Source organism: Chenopodium quinoa, unplaced genomic scaffold (genome assembly GCF_001683475.1).
Source record: "Chenopodium quinoa cultivar QQ74 unplaced genomic scaffold, ASM168347v1, whole genome shotgun sequence".
Taxonomy (NCBI): Eukaryota; Viridiplantae; Streptophyta; class Magnoliopsida; order Caryophyllales; family Amaranthaceae; genus Chenopodium; species Chenopodium quinoa.
Genome location: NW_018745395.1, coordinates 1,556,128 through 1,581,003, shown reverse-complemented (window position 1 = coordinate 1,581,003; position 24,876 = coordinate 1,556,128). Strand labels below are relative to the sequence as shown.

Below are 24,876 nucleotides of genomic sequence, written 5' to 3'. Positions count from 1 at the left end.
AAACTAATCAATAAGATCTTTTGCAGGTCCTAGTGAGGGGGAACAACACGTGGTACCTCGACAGCAGTTTTTCAAAGCATATGACAGGAGACAAATCAAAATTCCTCTCACTTGAGACCTATTCTGGAGGAACTGTGACCTTTGGAGACAACAAGAAAGGAGAAGTCATTGGAAAAGGAAAAGTTGGAAGGTCTAGTTCCCATTCAATTGAAAATGTACTTTTGGTCGAGGGTTTGATGCACAATTTGCTGAGCATATCACAATTTTGTGACAAAGGAAACTCTGTAAGTTTTACTTCTGATTCATGCAACATCATTAATGACAAAACAGGAAGGGTTGTTCTTGAAGGAACTAGGAAATGGAACACTTATACTGTGGATCTCAATTCTGTTCCAAGGAACAACCTTACATGCCTGAGTGCCATTAATGATGATCCTTTATTATGGCATAAACGTTTTGGACATGCTAGTTTCTCACTCATGGATAAACTTAGAGCAAGGAACTTGGTCATAGGGCTTCCCTCATTCAAGTTCCTCATACAACATATCTGTGATGCATGTGTGAGAGGTAAGCAAGTCAGGTCATCTTTTAAAAGTAAAAACTTGGTGAGCACCACAAAGCCATTGGAACTTATACACATGGATTTGTGTGGTCTCATGTGTGTTCAAAGTAGAAGTGGAAAGAAATATGTTCTAGTTATTATTGATGATTTTTCTAGATTTACCTGGGTGATTTTTCTGTCTAACAAGGATGAAACCTTTGATGAATTTGTGTCATTCGCCAAGAAAGTGGAGAAGACCAGTGGAAATCAAATTATCCACATTAGGTCAGATCATGGAACTGAGTTCGAAAATTCAAGATTTGATGAGTTTTGCAGAGAAAATGGCATGGATAATAACTTCTCAGCCCCAAGAACTCCTCAACAAAATGGAGTTGTGGAAAGGAAGAATAGGACCCTAGAAGACATGGCAAGAGCAATGCTCATAGCTAGTGGACTTCCAAGGAACTTCTGGGCTGAAGCTATCAACACTGCTTGTTATATTATAAATCCAGTTATGATGAGACCAATCATCAATAAAACTCCATATGAATTGTTTAAGGGCAGAAAGCCTAATATTTCTCACTTTAGAGCTTTTGGATGCAGGTGCTTTTTCCATAATAATGGAAAAAAGAACATAGGAAAATTTGATGAAAGAAGTGATGAAGTTGTGTTCCTTGGCTATGCATCAAATAGCAAGGCTTACAAAGTTTACAATAAAAATACTATGTGTGTCGAAGAAAGCATTCATGTGATATTTGATGAATCTAATATGTTTATGAATGTGCAGGAACAAGACTCTAATAATTATGAAATTGGTATGGTTAGAAACAGGGAGGATGATGAAGAGGAAAACAATCATCCCAAGGAAAAACAAGTTGAACCTGAACAAGATCATCAGGAGAATGCTGAAGTTCCTCCACCTGAAGTTCAGGAGGAACGAGATCATGAAGAAACAGGCAACATAGAGGAACCTGAGGAAGCAGAAGAAGAAGTGCCTCAAATAGGAGTTCCTGCCAGAGAGTTTCATCCAAAGCCCTTCAAATATCAAGGCTCTCACCCTACTAACCTCATCATAAGTAACATTGGCAGAGGAACTCAAACTACATCACAGATGAGGAACTTCTGTGCCTTCCAAGCCTTTCTATCCATAATTGAGCCAAGAAATCATGAAGAAGCTCTCAAAGATGCTGACTGGATAATTGCCATGCAAGATGAACTCAATGAGTTTGAAAGGAACAAGGTCTGGCATCTAGAAGAGAAACCCGAAAATAAAAAGGTAATAGGGCTCAAATGGGTTTTCAGAAACAAGCTGGATGAGTATGGAGCTATAGTAAGGAACAATGCCAGACTCGTTGTGAAGGGCTATAACCAACAAGAAGGTATTGATTTTAGAGAAACTTTTGCTCCTGTTGCCAGGTTAGAAGCTATTAGAATATTAATTGCTTTTGCTTCATTTATGGGTTTCAAATTATATCAAATGGATGTTAAATGTACTTCTTAAATGGTTTTCTTGAAGAAGAGGTGTTTGTGGAACAACCACTTGGTTTTGAAAATCCCCAATTTCCTAATCATGTCTTTAAGCTTGATAAAGCTCTTTATGGGCTGAAGCAGGCACCAAGAGCCTAGTATGAAAGGCTCTCCAAGTTCCTTCTTCAAAATGATTTTAAAAGAGGAAAAATTGATAAAACTTTGTTTTTGAAATCTAAAGGAACTGACTTATTAGTTGTTCAAATATATGTTGATGATATTATCTTTGGTGCAACTAATGAAATCTTGTGCATGTATTTTGCTGATTTAATGAGTGGTGAATTTGAAATGAGTATGATGGAAGAACTCAACTTCTTCCTTGGTCTTCAAATCAAACAAACTGAAGAAGGAATTGCAATTCACCAACAAAAATATGTCAAGGAACTTCTGAAAAAATATAACCTTGATCAAGCAAAAACTAATCATACACCAATGGGAACTGGCACAAGATTAGATGAAGATCTACAAGGAACTAGTGTAGATCAAACCAAATATAGAGGTATGATCGGATCTGTAGGGAATAGTTTCAAGCCTTTAAAATCCCACTAGCTTGAACCCCACTGTGATCATACACTAATGTACGGTGGCGTCCAAAAGGGAAGAAGATAGAGCAAAAGAGTCGCCAACAAGTTTTTGAGGAACTTATAAACCGTTCACGAGGTGAAGGTTACACCCCTTAACGATCCAAGAGAATTTAACTCCATAAGGTCATGAACCAAATAAGGGTTTGGGGATGATGGTACAAATCCAACCTAAAAGAGATTGAACCTGCCCTAATAATAGGCCTCTACTTTATTCTGCTCGTATTCATGTGCGCTTTCTGACTAACATACAATCAATAGGATTAACCCTAAACCTGTTTAATCTATGTTGGTTGAACATTAATGCACAAATAAACTATTATTGGCGTTCACTTGAATTATAATCACAATTAACCTAACAAGATTATTAATTATCTTATTAAACGTGATTGCAAGTACCAATTCCCTTTAACATGCAGTAAAAGGTGATCAAGCAACAAAAATGTAAAATATAATACATATCAAGCAACATAATAAATAAAATCACTAATAATAATCAATCATAATAATAATCATGTTAAAGCATAGCAAGATCCTAGGCATGATACTAACAAGATTAAATATTAGGAAGAGAATAAAAGGCATCATAACAATAATATTTAATATTAAAATTAACCTAGACATGATACTAGGAATATCATAATAAAAAATATAAACATGATATCTACATCATAAATAAAATCGATTAAAGTACTTACTTTGATGCCTCGTACCTCTTTCTAATAACAAAATACACACGTTAGTAACTTCAAGGAAAATAATAATCAAAACAATTAAATTAAATAATTGAAAGAGAGATTTGGGACCAAACCCTCAGAAATTAAAACCTTTCACGTCTAGGGCGAAGGCAACTTCGAATATGGCTAGGTGTATCTAGATCTTGCGAATGCGGAATTTTGTATGAAAAAACAAGGAAGAAAGAATGCTAAAGAATTAATGAATGGTAATTGATGAATGAATGATGTAGATGATGAATGAAGAGATTTAATGAATGGTAATTGATGATGAAAACGGAGTTTTTGATACGATATTTATAGAGAAAATCAGCCAAAAAAGATAATTTATTAAAACAGAGTCTGAAGACCACAAAACAACCTTGGCGCCAGGACTAGTGGCTAGCGCCAGGCGCCAATGGCTGGCGTCTGGCGCCAAGGCCTGGGGTTGGACGCCAAATTGGATTTCAACGCGTTTTCGAAAATCCGATAAATTTCCTGTAGTGGAAGATAAAATAATATAATTTCAGTCGAAAATGCTATTTGATCTTGATTAAAACTCTGAAGAATCCTAATTGAATTAAGAATGATAAGACCTTCTAGAATGTTCTAGAAGACCAAAACCATTCCTAATTACATTAGGAATGATAAATCATATTAGGCCCTCCCGTAGATCATTGGGCCGTACTTAAAACTCAAACCGAGCCCAGTTTAGTAAATTGGCCATAACTTCCTCAATATTCATCGGAATTGGGCTTATAATATATCGTTGGAAAGGTCTTTGCAAGCCCCATCCAACTACACCACTATTGGACCCATATCATGGACCAACCAAACTGGATTGGCTGTTTTCTTAAAATAAAGTTTTCAAAAACAGAAAGAAAAGAAAAGAAATAAAAACTTTCCGCAACACTAGACCTTTCCACACTTTCGTTTCATTCGATTATGATTCGACGTGAGAGGCACTCATCACTGGGTTTGGTTTTGGGGAGACACAAATGGGTGTCTACAGGATCCCTTCTTTATTTAACTGCTAGTAGACCTGACATTGCATTTAGTGTTGGCTTATGTGCTAGGTTTCAATCAAATCCTAAAGAATCTCATTTTACGGCAGTCAAAAGGATTCTAAGATACCTCAAAGGAACTGACAATCTATGTCTCTTCTATCCTAGAAGTGATACTTTTGATTTAAAAGGTTTTGCAGATGCTGATTATGCATGAGATTTGGTGAATAGGAAAAGCACTTCTGGAATGGTCCAGTTCCTCGGACCATGTTTAGTTTCTTGGGGATCCAAGAAACAAAATACAATGGCCTTATCAACTGCTGAAGCTGAGTATGTGGCTGGTGCAGCTTGTTCACTAGTAGAAAAATTGCATTTGGCACCCCCCATATGGCACCGGTTCAGCCCAAACCGGTGCCAAAAATCGGCCCAAAATTGGGCGGGTTTTTAAACAAAGGGAAAAGGCACCGGTTAAACTCAAACCGGTGCCAAAATTGTAAAAGGCACCGGTTTGAACCGGTGCCAAATGAACCGGTGCCTAATTCAAACAATAAAAAAAACCACGTCTTTCTTTCTTCCTTCTTCCTTCTCTTTCTCTTTCTTTCATTTTCGCTGTTCCATTCTCGTTCTCTTCTTCACTATTCCATTCTCTAAACCCCTCACCTCACCTACGAAACCCTTCACCTCACCTGCACTCTTACCGCAACAGTCGTCGGCCACCATCACCGCCGCCACCCCTGGCCTTCTCTTTCTCCCCTGGCATTCTCTTCTCCCCTGCCGTGGTGTTTCTCCCCTCAGCTCAACCCCCTCCACGCCGACCTCATCTCTTATATTAAGGTTGCCGCCGCACCATCGCCCTGCTGAAGGTTGCCGCCGCACCATCGCCCTGCTGAAGGTTGTCGCCGCACCACCGCACCACTGACCACTAAAATCTCAATTTGAGTGTTTTAGGTATAATTTTTTTTTATTTATTCTCAATAATTTCCCATTTATGAACTTATATTAATTTGTTTTGCATGTTGAAGAATTGTTAGGCAAATTAAAATTCAGGTTAGAATATAATTTTACTTCAATTTGTTTCAATAATTGGTTTTTTTTATTGGGAAATTGTGAAAATATTAGAAATTAGTAACTTTGTTACTCATTTAGTTGGATATTAGTATGTTTTAATGGTTAATTTAATTTATTTTGATGTGTAATTTTGAATAAAGTAGAGAATATTAGCCTTGTTACTTAATTAGTTGAATTTTGGTTTGGTATAATGGTTAGAGATTAGTAACCATTTTAGTTTAGCAATTTTGAATAATTAAAATGAAAACAATTAGAGATTAGTAACCTTTTTAGTTTAGCAATTTTGAATAAAAAAAATGAATTTTGAACAAATTAAAGTAATGAATACATAGTTTAGCAATTGTTAGTTCGATGAATGATGTGTTTTAGCTTAGAAATAAATTAGTGAATTGACATGTTATGAGAAGTACATACATAATATTTAACCTAATTTTTGTTTTTTGTTTTTTTAATATATAGATTCATATGTGAATTGAAGCAAGAGTTTAATTAGCTTGAGGACTACATATTGAGCTCAAGTGGGTAGTTGGTATATTGGTATGACTACTAAACTTTACTTAGCTATATTTCTTTCTATTCATCCATTTAATAAAAGTTTATTCATGAAATTGCAACTTGTGTATTTTTTAATTGCAAATAAATACAACAATATATAGAATACTTGAATTGCATCATCATATGCCTAGATACCCGTTCAAGGCTTTCTCATTAGGAGAAAGTCTTGAATAGTCCCCGGTTGGGACTGTTCTTGAATGTGTACTCTCACTTAGGTGGTGAATGTATGTTTTCTTTTCGATTTTAAGGAACATCTTGGCTTACCATTTCCTCACTATGTTCTCTGGGTACATATGTAGGTAATTAATTATCTACATCGTGTACTTGGAGAACTAGGGGGAAATGATGCCGGATTTTCCTTAAAATTGGAAAGTTGACATACATTCACTAGTGAGAGTAGACATTCAAGGATGGGTTAGGTTGGAGTGATAAGGACCCTTTGGAAACATGCATTTTTTCACTATATGAATGGTATATTCACGTTTTGTACTTGAATTTGATTTACATAAAATATGTAGCACTTACACATTATAATTATATTCTGCTATATATATGTTTAGAGACAATTTACTAAATGGAGAAGGATCATGGTTGGATGTATGGTAGACGCGATACATTGGAATTTTAGAATGGGGTTCAAGAGTTTTGCAAGAGAGCTTTAGCTTATCAACGCAAATTGGGAGGCAAAGGCCTTTATTGTCCTTGTGTTGATTGTAATTGTGTGAATGTGGTCGATAGTGTTGAAATCATTAGAGATCATGTATTATGTCGTGGGTTTAGGCAATCATACCATGTGTGGATTTGGCACGGAGAAAGTGGAGAGTACAGTGGGGATCTTGATCGGAATGATGTGCGTGTTAGAAGCACTGAGATTCATGTGGACGAGGAATACGAGAATGATGAGTATATTGTTGATAATGGTGAGGATGGAGCCGATGAAGATCAGGCGGACGAGGTCGAGGATGAACAAGTGGATGAGATGTTGCAAAGTGTTGAAGGTGAAGTGTTTGAATTATTATCGGAGGCTTCCAAAAAGCCTTTGTATCCCGGGTGAAAAAAATACTCCAAACTATCGGCCGTGCTAACACTTTTCAACATTAAGTCGAAGCATGGGTGGACGGACATCAGTTTTACTTCTTTGTTGACCACATTAAGTGATATGTTTCCTGATGGGAATGAAATTCCTAAGTCTTATTATTACGCAAAGAAGCTCATGTGTCCCTTTGGTTTAGAGTATAAGAAGATACATGCATGTCCTAATGACTGTATTTTGTATCGAAATGAGTATGAAAAACTTCAGGAGTGTCCACGATGCAAGCGGTCGCGGTACAAGCGCATGAGTTGCAATCCTGGCACGGAGGGACCTCCTGCTAAGGTGTTGTGGTATCTTCCCATTATTCCAAGGTTTAAGCGTCTGTTCTCAATACCAAAAGACGCTAAAAACTTGAGGTGGCATGCAGAGGGAAGAAAGAAAAACAGAATGCTGAAGCATCCAGCTGACTCTCCACAGTGGAAGAACATTGATTTGAAGTTTGAGGAATTTGGTAATGAAGTCAGAAATTTAAGGCTTGGGTTGTGCACGGACGGGATGAATCCATTTGGCACTCTTAGTACCCAACACAGCACATGGCCGGTACTTTTAGTGATTTATAATTTGCCTCCTTGGCTGTGCATGAAACGTAAGTATGTAATGCTTTCATTGCTAATAACTGGTCCTAAGCAACCTGGAAACGACATAGATGTTTACCTTGCGCCACTTATTGACGACTTGAGAAAGATGTGGGACGAAGGGGTTTCCGTTTTTGATACTCATCAGAACAAGATGTTCACATTGCGTGCAGCCCTTATGTGGACCATGAATGACTTACCTGCATATGGCAACTTGAATGGGTATAAGGTCAAAGGGAAAAAAGCATGCCCCATATGTATTGATGACACATCAAGCGTATACCTGACTCATTCTCACAAAGATGTCTACCTACGGACTCGAAGGTTCCTTAGGCGTGATCACCCGTACCGTAGGCAGAAAAAGGCATTCGATGGAACCGTGGAAGAGGATAATGCGCCTAGACCATTGACTGGTGCTGAGATTAGTGCTCGGGTGAAAGGGATACGAACGGTGTTTGGAAAATCAGAAAAAACTGTTGTCTCAGCTGCTCTGTTTAAGAAAGAATCAATCTTTTGGATGCTGCCGTACTGGAGAGAACATGACGTTAGGCATTGTCTTGATGTGATGCATATAGAGAAGAATGTGTGTGATGCTCTTTTGGGGACGCTTATGAATATCCCAGGCAAAACAAAGGACGCAAAGGGTGCACGGTTAGATTTGAAAGAGATGGGGATTCGTCCAGAATTGTGGCCTCAAGAAAAGGTTAGAAAGGGGAAGGAGCCGAGAATAGAAGATGAAAGTGTTTTGAAAAAAGGGAAGGAGAAGAGCAAGGGAAAAGGAAAGGCCAAAGATGCGTCAAAGAAGAAAGTTAAGGGTAAAGGGAAGGATGAAAAGAATTATTTACCCCCGGCTTGCTATACATTGTCAAGGGTAGAGAAACGTATGTTTTGTGCATGTTTGTACGACATTAAGGTTCCATCAGGGTACTCATCTAATATGAAAAGATTTGTAACCTTTAATGGAGAATCGAAGTTGACAAGTATGAAATCCCATGATTGTCACATTATGATGCAAGTATTCCTACCGATTGCAATCCGTGGTATTCTACCAAAACACGTGAGGGAAGCGATTACAAGCCTTTGTTCATTTTTCAATACAATTTGTAGCAAAGTTCTTGATCCTTGTACACTAGATGCTTTGCAAGCAGATGTGGTTGTGACTTTGTGCAAATTTGAGATGTATTTCCCACCCTCATTTTTTGACATAATGGTTCATCTAGTTCTTCATTTGGTGCGTGAGATTAAGTTGTGCGGTCCAGTGTTCATGAGGTGGTGCTATCCTTTTGAAAGACAAATGGGTACATTACAAGATAAAGTACGGAACCGAGCTCACCCTGAAAGAAGTATAATGCAAGGGACAGTGGGTGAGGAGATAGGTAACTTTGTGGCAGACTACATAGCCCTTGCTCAACCTATTGGTCTTCCTACTTCTCGACATGAAGGTAGACTTGATGGTCATGGCACAATTGGGTCGAAACAGATGTCACCAGACCGAGATCAGTTCTTACAAGCACACCTTTATGTATTGCACCATGTTTCAGATGTGCACCCATATTTAGACGAGCACATGGCTTGTTTGCGTGCCGAATTTCCATCCAAAGGTGAAAGGGCACTTATGCAGTTGCATAATAAGAAATTTGTTGATTGGTTTCGTAAACGAGTAATGAGTGGATTGAATGATACTAATGTGACCGATACAGTACGGTGGCTTGCGTACGGTCCTAGGGATGATGTCCGTTCATTTGAGGGATATGACATCAATGGGTACACTTTTTGGACCGAGGCTCGTGATTTGAAATCTTCCTCCACCCAAAACAGCGGTGTAACTCTTGTGGCATCGTCAAGGGAGTTTGCAAGTTCTAAGGATAAATCACATGTCGATGTAGAGTTGTCATACTATGGTCGAATTCAAGAAATATGGGAGCTTAATTATTGTGACTTCACGGTTGCTCTTTTCAAGTGTAAGTGGGTTGATAATATCAGGCGTAACGTCAAACATGAGGACTTTACTCTTGTAGATCTTGGCCACTCGAATGATAGTGCGGAACCATTTATCCTTGCATCTCAAGCTAAGCAAGTGTTCTACATAACTGACCCAATGGATTCAAAATGGTCTATAGTGCTAGCTAGCAAAAGAAGAATCCTAGGCATTGGAGATGTTGAGGATGAGGAAGAATATGATGCGTTTGATGATTCAGCACCTTTCACTATTCCTAGACCTTTTGTACTAAATGACATAGACAACGAAGCAGGTTATATGCGATCAGACCACAACGAAGGAATTTCAGAAATTTCAGAATGAGGTAGTTTGATTAAAAGTTATTAATGGTTTCATTGCAAATATAGTTTAGTTATCATGTATATAGGAGCATAAGTAGGCGAAAATGATATATTTTTAGTTTGAAATTGCCTAAGTGTACTCATTATCATGCATATACAAGGTTATAGGACCATAAGTAGGTGAAACTGGCATAAATAGCTTCTACTTAACCCAACTCCTTTGTTTTGTGTATGAACTAACATTTATTCATCCTAACAACCTATTTTCCATATGTAGATTGAAATTGGCATTTTGTACTCATTATCATGCATATACAAGGTTATAGGACCATAATAAGTAGTTGAAAATGGCTAAAATAGCTTCTACATAACCATAATAACTATCATGCATATACTTTACTATACACTAATAGTGTTTTATGATTGCTTTGACAAGTGCTTATATCTCATGGCGGACGATCATGATCCTCCTTTGGTAGAGGACATTGACGATGATGAGTATGAGGACGAGTACGAGGATGACGAATCCGATGATAGTGATGTGCCTTATGATGTGAATAAGGAGGATGACTTGGGTGAGCCAGAGGATCAGGCTCAAGATGAGTTCGAGCGTAGGCTTGACGATTTTGAAATTGCAGCTGAACGTGCACCGGCCATTGTAAATACAGCATGTAAGATTGTTGGTGAGAACTCGACTCCTGAAAGTCAAGGCCAAGGACAAGATGAAAACAACACATGTGGTGGAGGGGGGGGGGGGAAAGGCACCGGCTGAAAGAAAAACAAGGGGTCCGACGAGAAGCTTTAAGAAACTGGACGGTCCCATGGTCTTGGAGTATGACAACAAAGGCCAACCCGGGCCCAAAATGGCGTCGACAATATGCTAATCAAGTTGGCTTATGTTCGCGGAAAATCCCCATTACACTTGTAATGCGGCAAGTACCTCCGGGTTTGATTCAAGCATTTTGGGATGATACAAGGGTAAGTGTGTTTTTGGCACATTTAGACAATTTAAGATACCTTAACCTTATGGTTGTTACTAAATAGTAACTAATAATCGGTTTTAATTTATGCTTGCAGAGGCAGTTTTCTATTCCTAATGATCCCGAGAAGAAAAGGGTGTTTGTCTCTTTATTAGGGGAAAGATTTAGAGGCTTTAAGACCAAGTTGACTAATCGGTGGATCCATAAGAAGAAGAAGGTGCAAACAAAGAAGAAGAATGCCAAAGAGGATGACCGTCTCCCGTGGAAAATATGGCCGACCATGTCAAAAGATGATTGGGAAGAGTTCGTTAGAATGAAGACTCAAAAGAAAGCCATTGTAAGTTTGTGTAAATCTGATCTTAATTGAATAATAGCTTGACACTTTTTGTATTAATGAGACTAACATTTTTTGTTTTGTAGGAACTTCGAGAGCAAAATCAAGCGAATGCAGAAAAGAAGGAATACGTCCATCGTATGGGTCCTAAGACTTTTGCTGAAAAGAGACCCTGAGTGGGCCGCTTCGGGTTTATACCCTAAAGGGCTTCTAGTGGCATCGAAGGAACCCTCTAGTTCCACGATCACTACATTGGTGAGTCGTGCCGGTGATTTCTTTTGTTCTCTCCATTCGTTTGATAAGAAAACCGGAAAATGGTTCATCAAGGGTTCGGAAGCCAAAACATTGGCGGATAAGCTAGTAAGTTACCTATGAATTGTTGAAATTAAGTCACTTTTGCATCTAATCACTGTAAAAACCATTAACTGTTTTACTGACCTCATTTTTCCTTATGTTATAGCTTGAGCACACTCAAGAGATGGTGGAGGGCAAATTTGAACCAAGTATGGAGAATGACCCTTTCACCATGGCTTTAGGAAGGCCATACCATCCAGGACGAGTAGTAGGTTCGGGAGGGTCATTGCTTGGATGGAATAAGGTGATGGGTCCCGAATACACAAAATCGGGTAGATCTCGAGCCAATGTTAACTCACCGGGGGAGTTGGATGCCAAGGTGGCATCAATTAAGGAACAAGTACGCAACGAGTTAGTTGGTGAATTGAATGCTTGGGCGAAGCTGATGAACTTACCGACTTTGTCGTTCCTCACTAGTACCCCGGTCGACTCATGTTTTGCAAGGACAAGGAGAAGGTGATAGACATGGAGGAGATGAGATACGTGGTGAAGATGTGCCACCTGAGGTAAAATCAATTGGATTATTAAAAGTTTTAAAATACCGAGTTAATTGAGATTTGAGGTGCAATGATTGATGTACTGTTGCAGGTTCCTACTCCTACACATGCGGACTCGAGGGAGCTTGAAAATCCAACACCGCATGAATTTCCAGAGTTACAGGTGATTTGTAACCCTCTACCTTAATGAATTTTTCTATATCTATGTTGTTGTAAAAGTCCTATTTAACTATCTTCTTTTTATATATATACTTGTGTAGGAAGACACCCGGTGTGCACTTCTAGCCCCGGGGCATGCAAATAGTACCGTGTTGAGTTTGGTGGCGTATGGTAGTGCCTAACCGACGACGGGTGCTACGGCGGGGCCACATCATTACTCGGTTGGGATCGATTCAGTGGTTGCGGGGTTCGAAGACATCCCACTACCCGTACCGATAGAGGAGGTTGAGATAACAACGCTTTGGCAAGCTGTAGGTAGCTTCGTTGATTGGTCACGTGCATGGGTGAAGTTGATTAATAAGGAGGTAAATTATTTACTTACTTGTCTATTTTCTTCATTTCTCAACTTATAAACTCCTTGCATCTCAAAACAACTCATAATCACATATTTATAAGTGTTTGTCATTTGAAATTTCATTAAAATCGCTAAGTTCTAAGGTTTTGGGTCCAATTCATCAAACTAAAGCCACTTTGAGCCGAAATGGCTACTCACTTGCCTATTTTCTTCATTTCTCAACTAATAAAGTCATACATTCTTAAACCATATCATAATTACATATGTATAAGTGATTGTGACATGAAATTGCATAAAAGAAGCAAACTTTTAATGTTTTTGGCACATTTCATCAAAATAAAGCCAATTCGAGCCGAAATGGCTACTTACTTGCCTATTTTCTTCATTTCTCAACTTATAAACTCCTTGCATCTCAAAACAACTCATAATCACAATATTTATAAGTGTTTGTCATTTGAAATTACATTAAAATCGCTAAGTTCTAAGGTTTTGGGTCCAATTCATCAAAATAAAGCCACTTTGAGCCGAAATGGCTACTCACTTGCCCATTTTCTTCATTTCTCAACTAATATACTTATACATTCTCAAACCATATCATAATTGCATATGTATAAGTGTTTGTGACATGAAATTGCATAAAAGAAGCAAACTTCTACTGTTTTTGGCGCATTTCATCAAAATAAACCCAACTCGAGCCGAAATGGCTACTTACTTGCCTATTTTCTTCATTTCTAACCTTATAAACTCATTGCATCTCAAAAAAACTCATAATCACATATTTATAAGTGTTTGTCATTTGAAATTACATAAAAATCGCCTAGTTTAATTTTTTTTTTTTTTAAAATAAGCAACTTCCGCCGCACCGGGACACCCGAGGGAGCCGCCCCCGCTGCCGGAACAGCGAAGGCAGCCCGTGCCGAGGCCACAGCAGCCCCGACAGGTGGCTGCCAAGGCTGTAGCAGCCACGGCAGGTGGCTGCCAGTCTGCTGCAGCCTTGGCAGCCGCCTGCCTGGGCTGCTGCTGCCTCGACAGGCGGCTGCCATGGCTGTAGCAGCACAGGCAGCACTTGCCGAGGCTGCAGCAGTCTGGCAGCCACCTGCCGTGGCTACTACAGCCTTGGCAGCCACCTGTCGGGGCTGCTGTGGCCTCGGAACGGGCTGCCTTCGCTATTCCGGCAGCGAGGGCGACTCCCTCGGGTGTCCCAGTGCGGCTGCCGTTGCATTTTTAAAAAAAAAATTAAGCAATTTTCATCATTTCATCAAAATAAAGCCATTTTGAGCCGAAATGGCTACTTACGGCCTATTTTCTTCATTTCTCAACTTATAAACTCCTTGTATCTCAAAAAAACTCATAATCACATATTTATAAGTGTTTGTCATTTGAAATTACATAAAAATCGCCAAGTTCTAAATTTTTGGGTCCAATTCATCAAAATAAAGCCATTTTGAGCCGAAATGGCTACTCACTTGGCTATTTTTTTCATTTCTCAACTTATAAACTCCTTGCATCTCAAAACAACTCATAATCACATATTTATAAGTGTTTGTCATTTTAAATTACATAAAAATCGCCAAGTTCTAAGTTTTTGGGTCCAATTCATCAAAATAAAACCATTTTGAGCCGAAATGGCTACTCACTTGGCTATTTTCTTCATTTCTCAACTTATAAACTCCTTGCATCTTAAAACAACTCATAATCACATATTTATAAGTGTTTGTTATTTTAAATTACATAAAAATCGCCAAGTTCTAAGTTTTTGGGTCTAATTCATCAAAATAAAGCCATTTTGAGCCGAAATGGCTACTCACTTGACTATTTTCTTCACTTCTAAACTTATAAAGTCCTTGAATCTCAAAAAAACTCATAATCACATATTTATAAGTGTTTGTCAATTGATATTACATAAAAATCGCCAAGTTCTAAGGTTTTGGGTCCAATTCATCAAACTAAAGCCACTTTGAGCCGAAATGGCTACTCACTTGCCTATTTTCTTCATTTCTCAACTTATAAACTCCTTGCATCTCAAAAAAACTCATAATCACATATTTATAAGTGTTTGTCATTTGAAATTACATAAAAATCGCCAAGTTCTAGATTTTTGGGTCCAATTCATCAAAGCCATTTTGAGCCGAAATGGCTACTCACTTGACTATTTTCTTCATTTCTCAACTTATAAAGTCCTTGCATCTCAAAACAACTCATAATCACATATTTATAAGTTTTTATCATTTTAAATTACATAAAAATCGCCAAGTTCTAAGTTTTTTGGGTCCAATTCATCAAAATAAAGCGATTTTGAGCCGAAATGGCTACTCACTTGACTATTTTCTTCATTTCTCAACTTATAAACTCCTTGCATATTAAAAAAAATCATAATCACATATTTATAAGTGTTTATCATTTTAAATTCCATAAATATTGCTAAGTTCTAGGTTTTTGGGTCCAATTCATCAAAATAAAGCCATTTTGAGCCGAAATGGCTACTCACTTGACTATTTTCTTCATTTCTCAACTTATAAACTCCTTGCATCCCAAAACAACTCATAATCACATATTTATAAGTGTTTTTCATTTGAAATTACATAAAATTCGCCAAGTTCTAAGTTTTTGGGTCAAATTCATCAAAATAAAGCCATTTTAAGCCGAAATGGCTACTCACTTGATTATTTTCTTCATTTCTCAACTTATAAACTCCTTGAATCTCAAAATAACTCATAATCACATATTTATAAGTGTTTTTCATTTGAAATTACATAAAAATCGCCAAGTTCTAGGTTTTTGGGTCCAATTCATCAAAATAAAGCCATTTTGAGCCGAAATGGCTACTCACTTGACTATTTTATTCATTTCTCAACTTATAAACTCCTTGCATATCAAAACAACTCATAATCACATATTTATAAGTGTTTGTCATTTGAAATTACATAAAAATCGCCAAGTTCTAGGTTTTTGGGTCCAATTCTTCAAAATAAAGCCATTTTGAGCCGAAATGGCTACTCACTTGACTATTTTCTTCATTTCTCAAATTATAAAATCTTTGCATCTTAAAACAACTCATAATCACATATTTATAAGTGTTTGTCATTTGAAATTACATAAAAATCGCCAAGTTCTTAGTTTTTGGGTCCAATTCATCAAAATAAAGCCATTTTGAGCCGAAATGGCTACTCACTTGGCTATTTTCTTCATTTCTCAACTACTAAACTTATACATTCTCAAACCATATCATAATTACATATGTATAAGTGATTGTGAGTTGAAACTTATTATTTCTCAAACTATTTCAGATTTCCAATGGAAGCAAAACTTCAAAGAGAAAGAGGGTGGAGAAGCCTAAAAGAATTGATCAACCTAAGAAGAAGCTAAGTGAACAACGGTCCAAGAGTGAACAAGCGTCGAAGTTGCACTCTTCGAAAGGTTCACCCATGCCACCTACTCCACTTGTTGAAGACATTGTTCTTCAATCGCTCTCTATTGACATGACCTTTCTTCACAACCGTGCTTGTCATTTGGTCGATCCCATGGAAGTTGCACTTCCTAAGGCAATGTTCCACTATGATGAGGATGCAATTGCATGGATCAGCAAAGAAGATGTGAAGGAATTTCTACGTGGTGCAAAGCTTAACATTTCCCTCATTCAAACATTCATGAGGTACTTCAATGCCCACATAATCTATACTTTTTTCAAGTTATTCAAATTGATGGTGATTATCCTACATCTGATAAATTATTCAATGTTCATGCACGCAGAGCACTACAGGAGCACTTAACTGACACTAATTCTCCTTGTAAAGTTGGGTGGTTATGCCCCGAGCAGTTATCCACTACTAAAATCATAGGCAACCCCCGTGACGTGTTGTACTATGTTGAATAGAGTATAAGGGAATCAGCGCGTGCGGGAGACAAGTTCATATTCGCCCCATGTTATAGAGAGTAAGTCTAACCATGTCAAATTCAATCGATTTGGCCTCATTATATGTTGACTCTTAAATATTAATTACCTTGTCTATTGTGAACTTATGTAGGGAGCATTGGAGCCTCATGGTGATTTGTAATTCCACTAACACAATTTATCACCTTGATTCAGCTCGATCATCGGAGAAGTGGCTCGTGAAGTCTATATTGCAAAAGTAAATATATATAGCAACCTAGTGATGATTATTTCTAATAATAACTAATTTAGTAATCATACGAATAATCAAATTTGAATGTACTTTTTTATACTACAGTGTTATGAAGAAGCTACATTGTCGTGCTCCAAAGGGTCCAACATGGAAGACACCGTTGGTAATTTACATGATATTGTGATTATCTTGAAAATCTATGGTAGTAAATATTTGCTCATTTCCTTTGCATGTTTCACTGATGTGATTTGTTTGTCATATGCTAGTGCGCACAACAAGAGAATGGACTTGATTGTGCTTTGTATGTGATGAGATTCATGCTTGACATTGTGACTCATTGTACGGACACTCAACAGCTTGATGAGGTAAGTCCTAAAACTTATTGAAATGCTATATTGATGTGATTTTACGCCTTAGACACCTAATATTACCCAACAATGGCATGTTATGAGAAACAAAAAAGCTATTTCACAAGAAAGGTAGAAAATGGGCTGAATAGAAGTCATATGGGCCATGTTAGGGCCATTTTGTGTTAATATGCTCTTTTGATGTAATTTCTTTCCTTATACACATATAACTAGATAATATTGACATGTTATGAAATAAATAAAGTTCATTTAATAAGAAATGTAGGAAATGGGCAAAGTAAGGTCATATAGGCCATATTCGGGCCATTTTGAGTAAAAAGCGTCATAAACCTTAATAAAATGCTCTCCTATACAATTTTAGGGCTTAAACACATACAACTACCCAAAATAGACATTTTATGAGAAAGAAATAGTTAATTTGATAAGTAATGTAGAAAATGGGCTACATAGAAGTCATATAAGCCCTATTTGGGCCATGTTGAGTAAAATGCGTTGTTAAACTTCTTGAAATGCTACATTGATGTGATTTCTAGCCTTAGACACCTAATATTATCCAACAATGACATGTTATGAGAAACAAAAAGCTATTTCACAAGAAAGGTAGAAAATGGGCTGAATAGAAGTCATATGGACCATATTAGGGCCATTTTGTGTTAATATGCTCTTTTGATGTGATTTCTTTCCTTATACACCTATAACTAGATAATATTGACATGTTATGAGATAAACAAAGTTCATTTAATAAGAAATGTAGGAAATGGGCAAAGTAAGGTCATATAGGCCATATTCGGGCCATTTTGAGTAAAAAGCGTCATAAACCTTAATAAAATGCTCTCCTATAAAATTTTAGGACTTAAACACATACAACTACCCAAAATTGACATGTTATGAGAAAGAAATAGTTCATTTGATAAGTAATGTAGAAAATGGGCTACATAGAAGTCATATAAGCCCTATTTGGGCCATGTTGAGTAAAATGCGTTGTTAAACTTCTTGAAATGCTACATTGATGTGATTTCTAGCCTTAGACACCTAATATTATCCAAAAATGACATGTTATGAGAAACAAAAGGCTATTTCACAAGAAAGGTAGAAAATGGGCTGAATAGAAGTCATATGGACCATATTAGGGCCATTTTGTGTTAATATGCTCTTTTGATGTGATTTCTTTCCTTATACACCTATAACTAGATACTATTGACATGTTATGAGATAAACAAAGTTCATTTAATAAGAAATGTAGGAAATGGGCAAAGTAAGGTCATATAGGCCATATTCGGGCCATTTTGAGTAAAAAGCGTCATAAACCTTAATAAAATGTTCTCCTATACAATTTTAGGGCTTACACACATAAAACTACCCAAAATTCACATGTTATGAGAAAGAAAAAGTTCATTTGATAAGTAATGTAGTAAATGGGCTATATAGAAATCATATAGGTAATATTTGGGCCATGTTGAGTAAAATGCGTTGTTAAACTTCTTGAAATGCTACATTGATGTGATTTCTAGCCTTAGACACCTAATATTATCCAACAATGACATGTTATGAGAAACAAAAAGCTATTTCACAAGAAAGGTAGAAAATGGGCTGAATAGAAGTCATATGGACCATATTAGGGCCATTTTGTGTTAATATGCTCTTTTGATGTGATTTCTTTCCTTATACACCTATAACTAGATAATATTGACATGTTATAAGATAAACAAAGTTCATTTAATAAGAAATGTAGGAAATGGGCAAAGTAAGGTCATATAGGCCATATTCGGGCCATTTTGAGTAAAAAGCGTCATAAACCTTAATAAAATGCTCTCCTATACAATTTTAGGGCTTACACACATACAACTGTCCAATATTGACATGTTATGAGAAAGAAATAGTTCATTTGATAAGTAATGTAGTAAATGGGCTATATAGAAATCATATAGGTAATATTTGATAAAATACATAGTCTGCCTAATTAATTATTTTTAAAATAATGTTTTTGTATTTCAAGTTTTGCAAGGTCCAAAAGGATGGTCCGTTGACAATCAAGGAGCATAATGAAGTTCGTGACATGTTGGCATCTTTTATCACCTTCAACATGTAAATGGCATTGTAATTGTAAATTATTTATGTTAACTTTTGAACTATATAACTTATTATTCATTATATATGTACTTACTATTATTTGTATATGTAAGCAATCTTTTTTTTTTTGTATTGCGTTTGGGAATATTTATATCTATATATATAATTGAATTCTTGTTTCTAATATTATTTTTGTATTTTATTGTAATAATTAATAATATTATTATTATTAGTTGTTATAATAATAAAATTATTAATTATTATATTTAATATAATTGCTGGAATTACAGGTTATTATTATTGCAGGTTTTTTTTTTAAATATTATTGCACGATGGAAAAAAAAAGAAAAAAAAATTGGTTAATAGGCACCGGTTAGGCAGCAACCGGTGCCTAAACTATCTACCACCAAAAAAAAAATGGCGGGAGAGCAGTTTTAGGCACCGGTTAACCGATGCCTATTTCACCCTATGGCACCGGTTAACCGGTGCCTATTACACCCTATGGCACCGGTTTTGAACCGGTGCCAAAACCCAAGTTTTTGGCACCCCTCACATAGGCAGCGGTTCAAACCGGTGCCTTAGACCGGGTTTGAACCGCTGCCTATTGCCTTTTTTCACCTAGTGGTTGTTCCCAAGTTCTTTGGATTAAACAACAATTAAGAGATTATGGTATGAAATATAATTGCATTCGTATTTATTGTGACAATACAAGTGCCATATGCATTTCAAAAGATCCAGTTCATCATTCTCGTGTGAAGCATATTCACATAAGGCATCATTTTCTTAAGGATAATGTTGAAAAAGGCTTAATTAAATTGGATTTTTGTGATACTGAAAATCAAATTGCTGATATTCTTACTAAGCCTTTGAGCAGGGAAAAATTTGAAAAGATGCGCATGGAACTTGGTATGATACAATTGAGTTAAGAAGACCTCAAGTTCCCCCCAAAGGTATAAGTCAACTATATATGCAATGTATGTCTTACACAATCCGAATATGTGAAAACATAGTCCTAAGCATTAGAATGTATGGCATTGCATATGGGATTGTGGCTGTATGTGATGAAATCAAATTGCATAAGGCATGTCCATGTTATAACAAACTATGTTGATTTGTTCCAAGTTCCTCCCAAATACTCTATTAGATTTTGTTTTATCCGTTTATAAATTAATTAGCTAATCAGTTAATTAATTTTATCCTTTTGAAAATCTTATCTTTCCATTCTGATTTTGAATTATTTTCGAGTATTTATCCTTAGAATTCAAATCAAAATTTTATTTAAATACCCAAGACTCTTCGAATTCAATTCAGAGTTTCTGATCAAAGATTATCTTCAATTAACCTAGACCCTTCATGTCAAATCACATTAAATTTAAAACTGGCCAAGTTAAAAGTAATTTCTCTATTCTTCATCAATCGACACCTGCACTATTCAATTAATCTTCCACACTCTTCCACCGACTCTTTTATCCCTTGAAATTCCATCCCTATAAAATGACACCAAACCCTACACACTGTTCCTCACCTCCTCACTCCGTAAAATACACCCTACATTTTACCGATTCAGCAAATTCACCCATGGATGTTTCACCAAAACCTCAGGTTACCCCTCAAAAGGATTCACCCATGGATATCGAGCAAGAGAATCAAACAAAATTCTCTGTTGAAAAACCAAAGAACTTGCCTGCTGAGTCAAAGAAACGAAAGCTGGAGGAAATCGAGGATCAGGGCTGGGAGGAATTAGGAGAAAAGATTCAGTTGGAAAAGTCTCCATCTCTCAAGAAAATTGAAGCAAGCTCTGAACGCTTCATTCATGGTTTCTGCATCAACTTACCGTGGTGTGAAGTAAGTAAGTACTCTGAATTACTTGAAATCTTAGAGGCTCAAAATTGGGTGCAATTGTTTAGTGAAAGTTACAATAATGTGCTTGCTCATGCTCCTTTGAAAGAATTATGTGCGAATTTTAAGAATTATGACGGTGTTTGTGTGTCAAGAGTTAAAAATAAGAAAATTAGTTTTGATGCTGATTATCTATGTGCTATTTTTGGAACTCCAAATGAGGGGTTTGATGAGTATTTTAAGGGAGCTACTGATAAAAGTGTAGGAGATGTGCCTATAAAAGAAATTGTGGAATCAATTGGTGGAAAGGTGTCTAAAGTCCAAACTAATCATAACCTGTTCTCTCCCATTCAGAAACTGTTGTTTATCTTTGTGCACTTAGCCATAGTTCCAAGAACTCAGCACAGGCATGAGGCTAACCACCTTGATGCTATGCTGATGTACTGCCTTGAAAACAAAATACAAATCAATTTCCCTTCCATCATGATAAAACATCTCACCCACTGTCTTGCAAACCATTTGAAAGTAGGATATGCAAATCTGATCATTACTCTCATTGAGAGTTTTGGTATTTCAGTAGAGAACTGTGAACATCTCAAACTACAAACCAATCATTTTGTACAACCCAAAACACTTGAAAGCGGAAACTTGCATGTTGTTGATGGTGTTACCCAATTTCTTCCAAAACAAACTCCTAAGGCTAAGGAAGGAGTTAAGGTTCTGACTGAGGAAGAGGAGTTGGACAAATGGCTGGAAGGAGAGGATAGTGAGGGAGAGGAAGAAAAGAAAGAAAAAATGAAAGACAAAGAAGAAAGTTTTGAAAAGAAAGGTAGGAAAGGTAGTGCTTATGGTACTGGGAAAAGGAAGAGCATTAGGTTGGTTGTTAAGCCAAAAATGAAAGCTGAGGCTCCAGCTGCTTTCGTAGATCTCAGTGAGGAGAAAGCTTTTGTTCAGGGGGAACAGGGAATGTTTATGCAAGAAACTGTCACTCGTTCTGCTCCAGTGAGTGCAGGTTCAGGATTTGCTGCCTTTAGTTCTGTGAGTTCCACTTTGGAACTGAAGGCACTCAAAGATGCTGTCAAGCTGCTGTCTGATGCTCAACCAGCACTGCTTCTGAGGATTGGGACTCTTGAGAAACTGGTGGGAGACCTGGTGCAAGCTTCTAAGGAACTCACCTCAGCAATGAAGGAAAGCACTTCAACTATCTCTCAAGGCCAGGCTGATTTGTTGAAAAAGCTGGAAGATATAGTTGTTGAAGAAGAATCGGCTGATGATTCAGGAGAAGAGCACAAGTCCTCGGCCCCTGAAGCCTAGTCCTATTTTTTGTCTATCTCATCTATCAAACTATCTTTTGATCTTGGTCTGTATTAAACTTGGTTTATTTGGTTTCTTTTGGTCTGTAAACTTTTAAAATAGGGTATTGTCTTTTTGATGTCCTGGAGGAACATAAGTTTGTTTATATGGATTTTGCTTGCTTGCTTTATGACTATTTGCATACTATTTCTGCCTATATGTGCTTTGTTCTATGCTTTGGACACAAACCATCACAATGGTGCTGTGTTTAGATATATATATGCATTAATTTTGATGAAATCCAAAAGGGGGAAAATAAAGGCAAACTCAATTTTTGACAAGCTTCTCCATCCATCTGTAACTAAGGTATATAAGGTATATAATTTAAATTCAGTTCCTTGTTATTTGATAATATTTTTGGTTCTGATTTACTTGATTGTTACTTCTTTGTTTTACTGAGTTTGCTTAGGTTTGTCATTCATCAAAAAGGGGGAATATTGTTGACCTTACATGTTTTGATGATGACTCAAGGAACCTAAGCAAACCTATAACAAGTTTAACTTTCGGTTTTAGCTTTGATTTATGACAGGTTTGTGCTAGGAAATTCTTGAGTGAGAAGGGAGCATGTAACAAGATCAGAGCTAGCTATGGAAGAATAAAGAAATAAATCAAGTTGTGTTCCTTGAAGGGAACTGAAGCTCAAGAATTTAAGCTTCAAAGGAAAGTTCCTTGAGTGAGAAACTGCAGCTTCAGAGTCAAAGCTTCTCAGAGTATCAAGGAGTCTAATGTATTTTATCTTTACTTTAGACAACTTGTATTTATGTTAAGTACATTACAATTGATAGGATTTAAGTGGATTTAATTTTAATTTGATAAAGATTTTATTTTCCATATTTTAACTTTATTTCGAAAAATATCTTTTTAGTTAAAATATCTTGTTAGTTAAAAAGATTTTCTGTTTTAATTCTATCCTATTATTTTGGAAAATATAATTTGGAAAATATTCTTTATAAACGGTTGTTTTACTTGGTCAAGGAAGTTGAGAGAAAATAGGAAGCAGTAAACCACGCACTTCCTTGTAATGTGCTCAGCTTGCTGCCCAAGCATCCACGAATTGCACTTCCTTAGTTTAAGGAAGTTGTGATTAAGTGATGATTAAGGCAACTACGATTTAACTGCCAAACTCTTTTATAAATAGCCTTGGTTTTTAGTTGGAAAAACACACTTGAGCATTACAGTCTTTTAGCTTTTGAAAAAGAGTCATAATCCACTTAAGTCCTTGAGTGTCTTTGTACTTAGCAATTTAGAGTTTAATCTTTGAGTTGTATTGGGTTAGAGTTTGGGGAAACTCTAATAGTGTTTTATTGCTTTGAGTGAAGCAAGGAGAAAAAGAGAGAGTTTGAGAGTTCGACTGATTGAGGGATCAGTTGAAGGGAGCTTAAGTTCATAGAGGAACTTGAATTTAGAGTCTTAATTTGTAATAGGTTGTTTGCCCTATTATTATTAAGAATTGAGTTTAAAATCCCTTGTGGTCGTGGTTTTTTTTCTTGACTAGGGCCAAGAAGTTTTCCACGTAAAATCTCTCTTTGCACTTTTAGTTTTTATTTGAGCTCCTTTATAAATTCCGCAAAAATTACCCTAGTTCCTCTACAATACAATTCACCCCCCCTCTTGTATTGTTCATTCGAGTCAACAGTATCTATACATATTTTTTGACAGTAAATGTTTTTAACTATTTATAAGTAAAAATTAGTAAGGTAAAGTTTTGATAATTTACAATTATTATAAATAGTTACAAATAGTAAGTGAATAAAGCTTTCAATAACAAATTTAATTATACTAATTTATAATGAACACAACATAATAAATCCCTTAAAGATTAACTCGGACCAATAAAAAAAATTATAAGTTTCTTAGTTGCCTGCATTAGAAATATCACCAACTAAACTAGTTAATATCCATGTTACAAGCACTACATGATTCATAACAAAGAATTTTTTACAAAGATCCCACAAAAAAGACGACTCTTTTTGTTTGTAGTGGCCACAACTAATTGTAATCGTACACTTATTAATGCCTTAAAAGTTGCAGCCACAAGAGAGAAACGTTATACTTGTAGCGACAATAATAGTTGCGTAGGATAGCTAGATTAATGTGCACACAAACTCTTTTGTTTAAAAGATTAGAGGATTCTTACTCTTCAACCTTTAAAATGGTGAAAAGTGTAATAGATATTGTCTTTTTTTTATCTCAATACGTTGTTTCTTTACATGTAGTTCACTTATTGTTGTTGATGTACATGCATGCATTATTGCTGACTAGAGGATAGGTCGATGTAGACGTTAGACTTGCATATTCTCATAGACAGCTTGGATTTTAGATAAATAATATGATCCACCAGCTCATCTCAAGTATAAGTAAATACGAGGTGTTCTAAACCGAGGGTTGAGAGAGACTTAGAAGTATCTCGCAGGAGCTGGTTGGTCATTTCACGCGAGATTTAAATTTTGTCATTATAGATTTAGTGGTATAAAATATACTCTTAGTGGTACAAGATATAATTTCA

General features: G+C 36.5%; 1 protein-coding gene and 1 long non-coding RNA gene across 2 annotated transcripts; both read left to right on the top strand.

Moving 5' to 3' along the window:
• Positions 1–10,757: 10,757 nt before the first annotated feature.
• LOC110712874 lies at positions 10,758–11,416 on the top strand. Its single transcript, XM_021891324.1, has 2 exons — positions 10,758–10,915; positions 11,015–11,416. Exons 1-2 carry the CDS (start codon positions 10,772–10,774, stop codon positions 11,282–11,284), a joined length of 414 nt encoding a protein of 137 aa, XP_021747016.1. The 5' UTR covers positions 10,758–10,771; the 3' UTR covers positions 11,285–11,416.
• A 656-nt stretch (positions 11,417–12,072) lies between these two features.
• On the top strand, positions 12,073–12,439 carry LOC110713011. Its single transcript, XR_002509742.1, has 3 exons — positions 12,073–12,111; positions 12,194–12,265; positions 12,363–12,439. It is a non-coding gene; the product is annotated as an uncharacterized LOC110713011 (long non-coding RNA).
• The last annotated feature ends 12,437 nt before the right edge of the window (positions 12,440–24,876 follow it).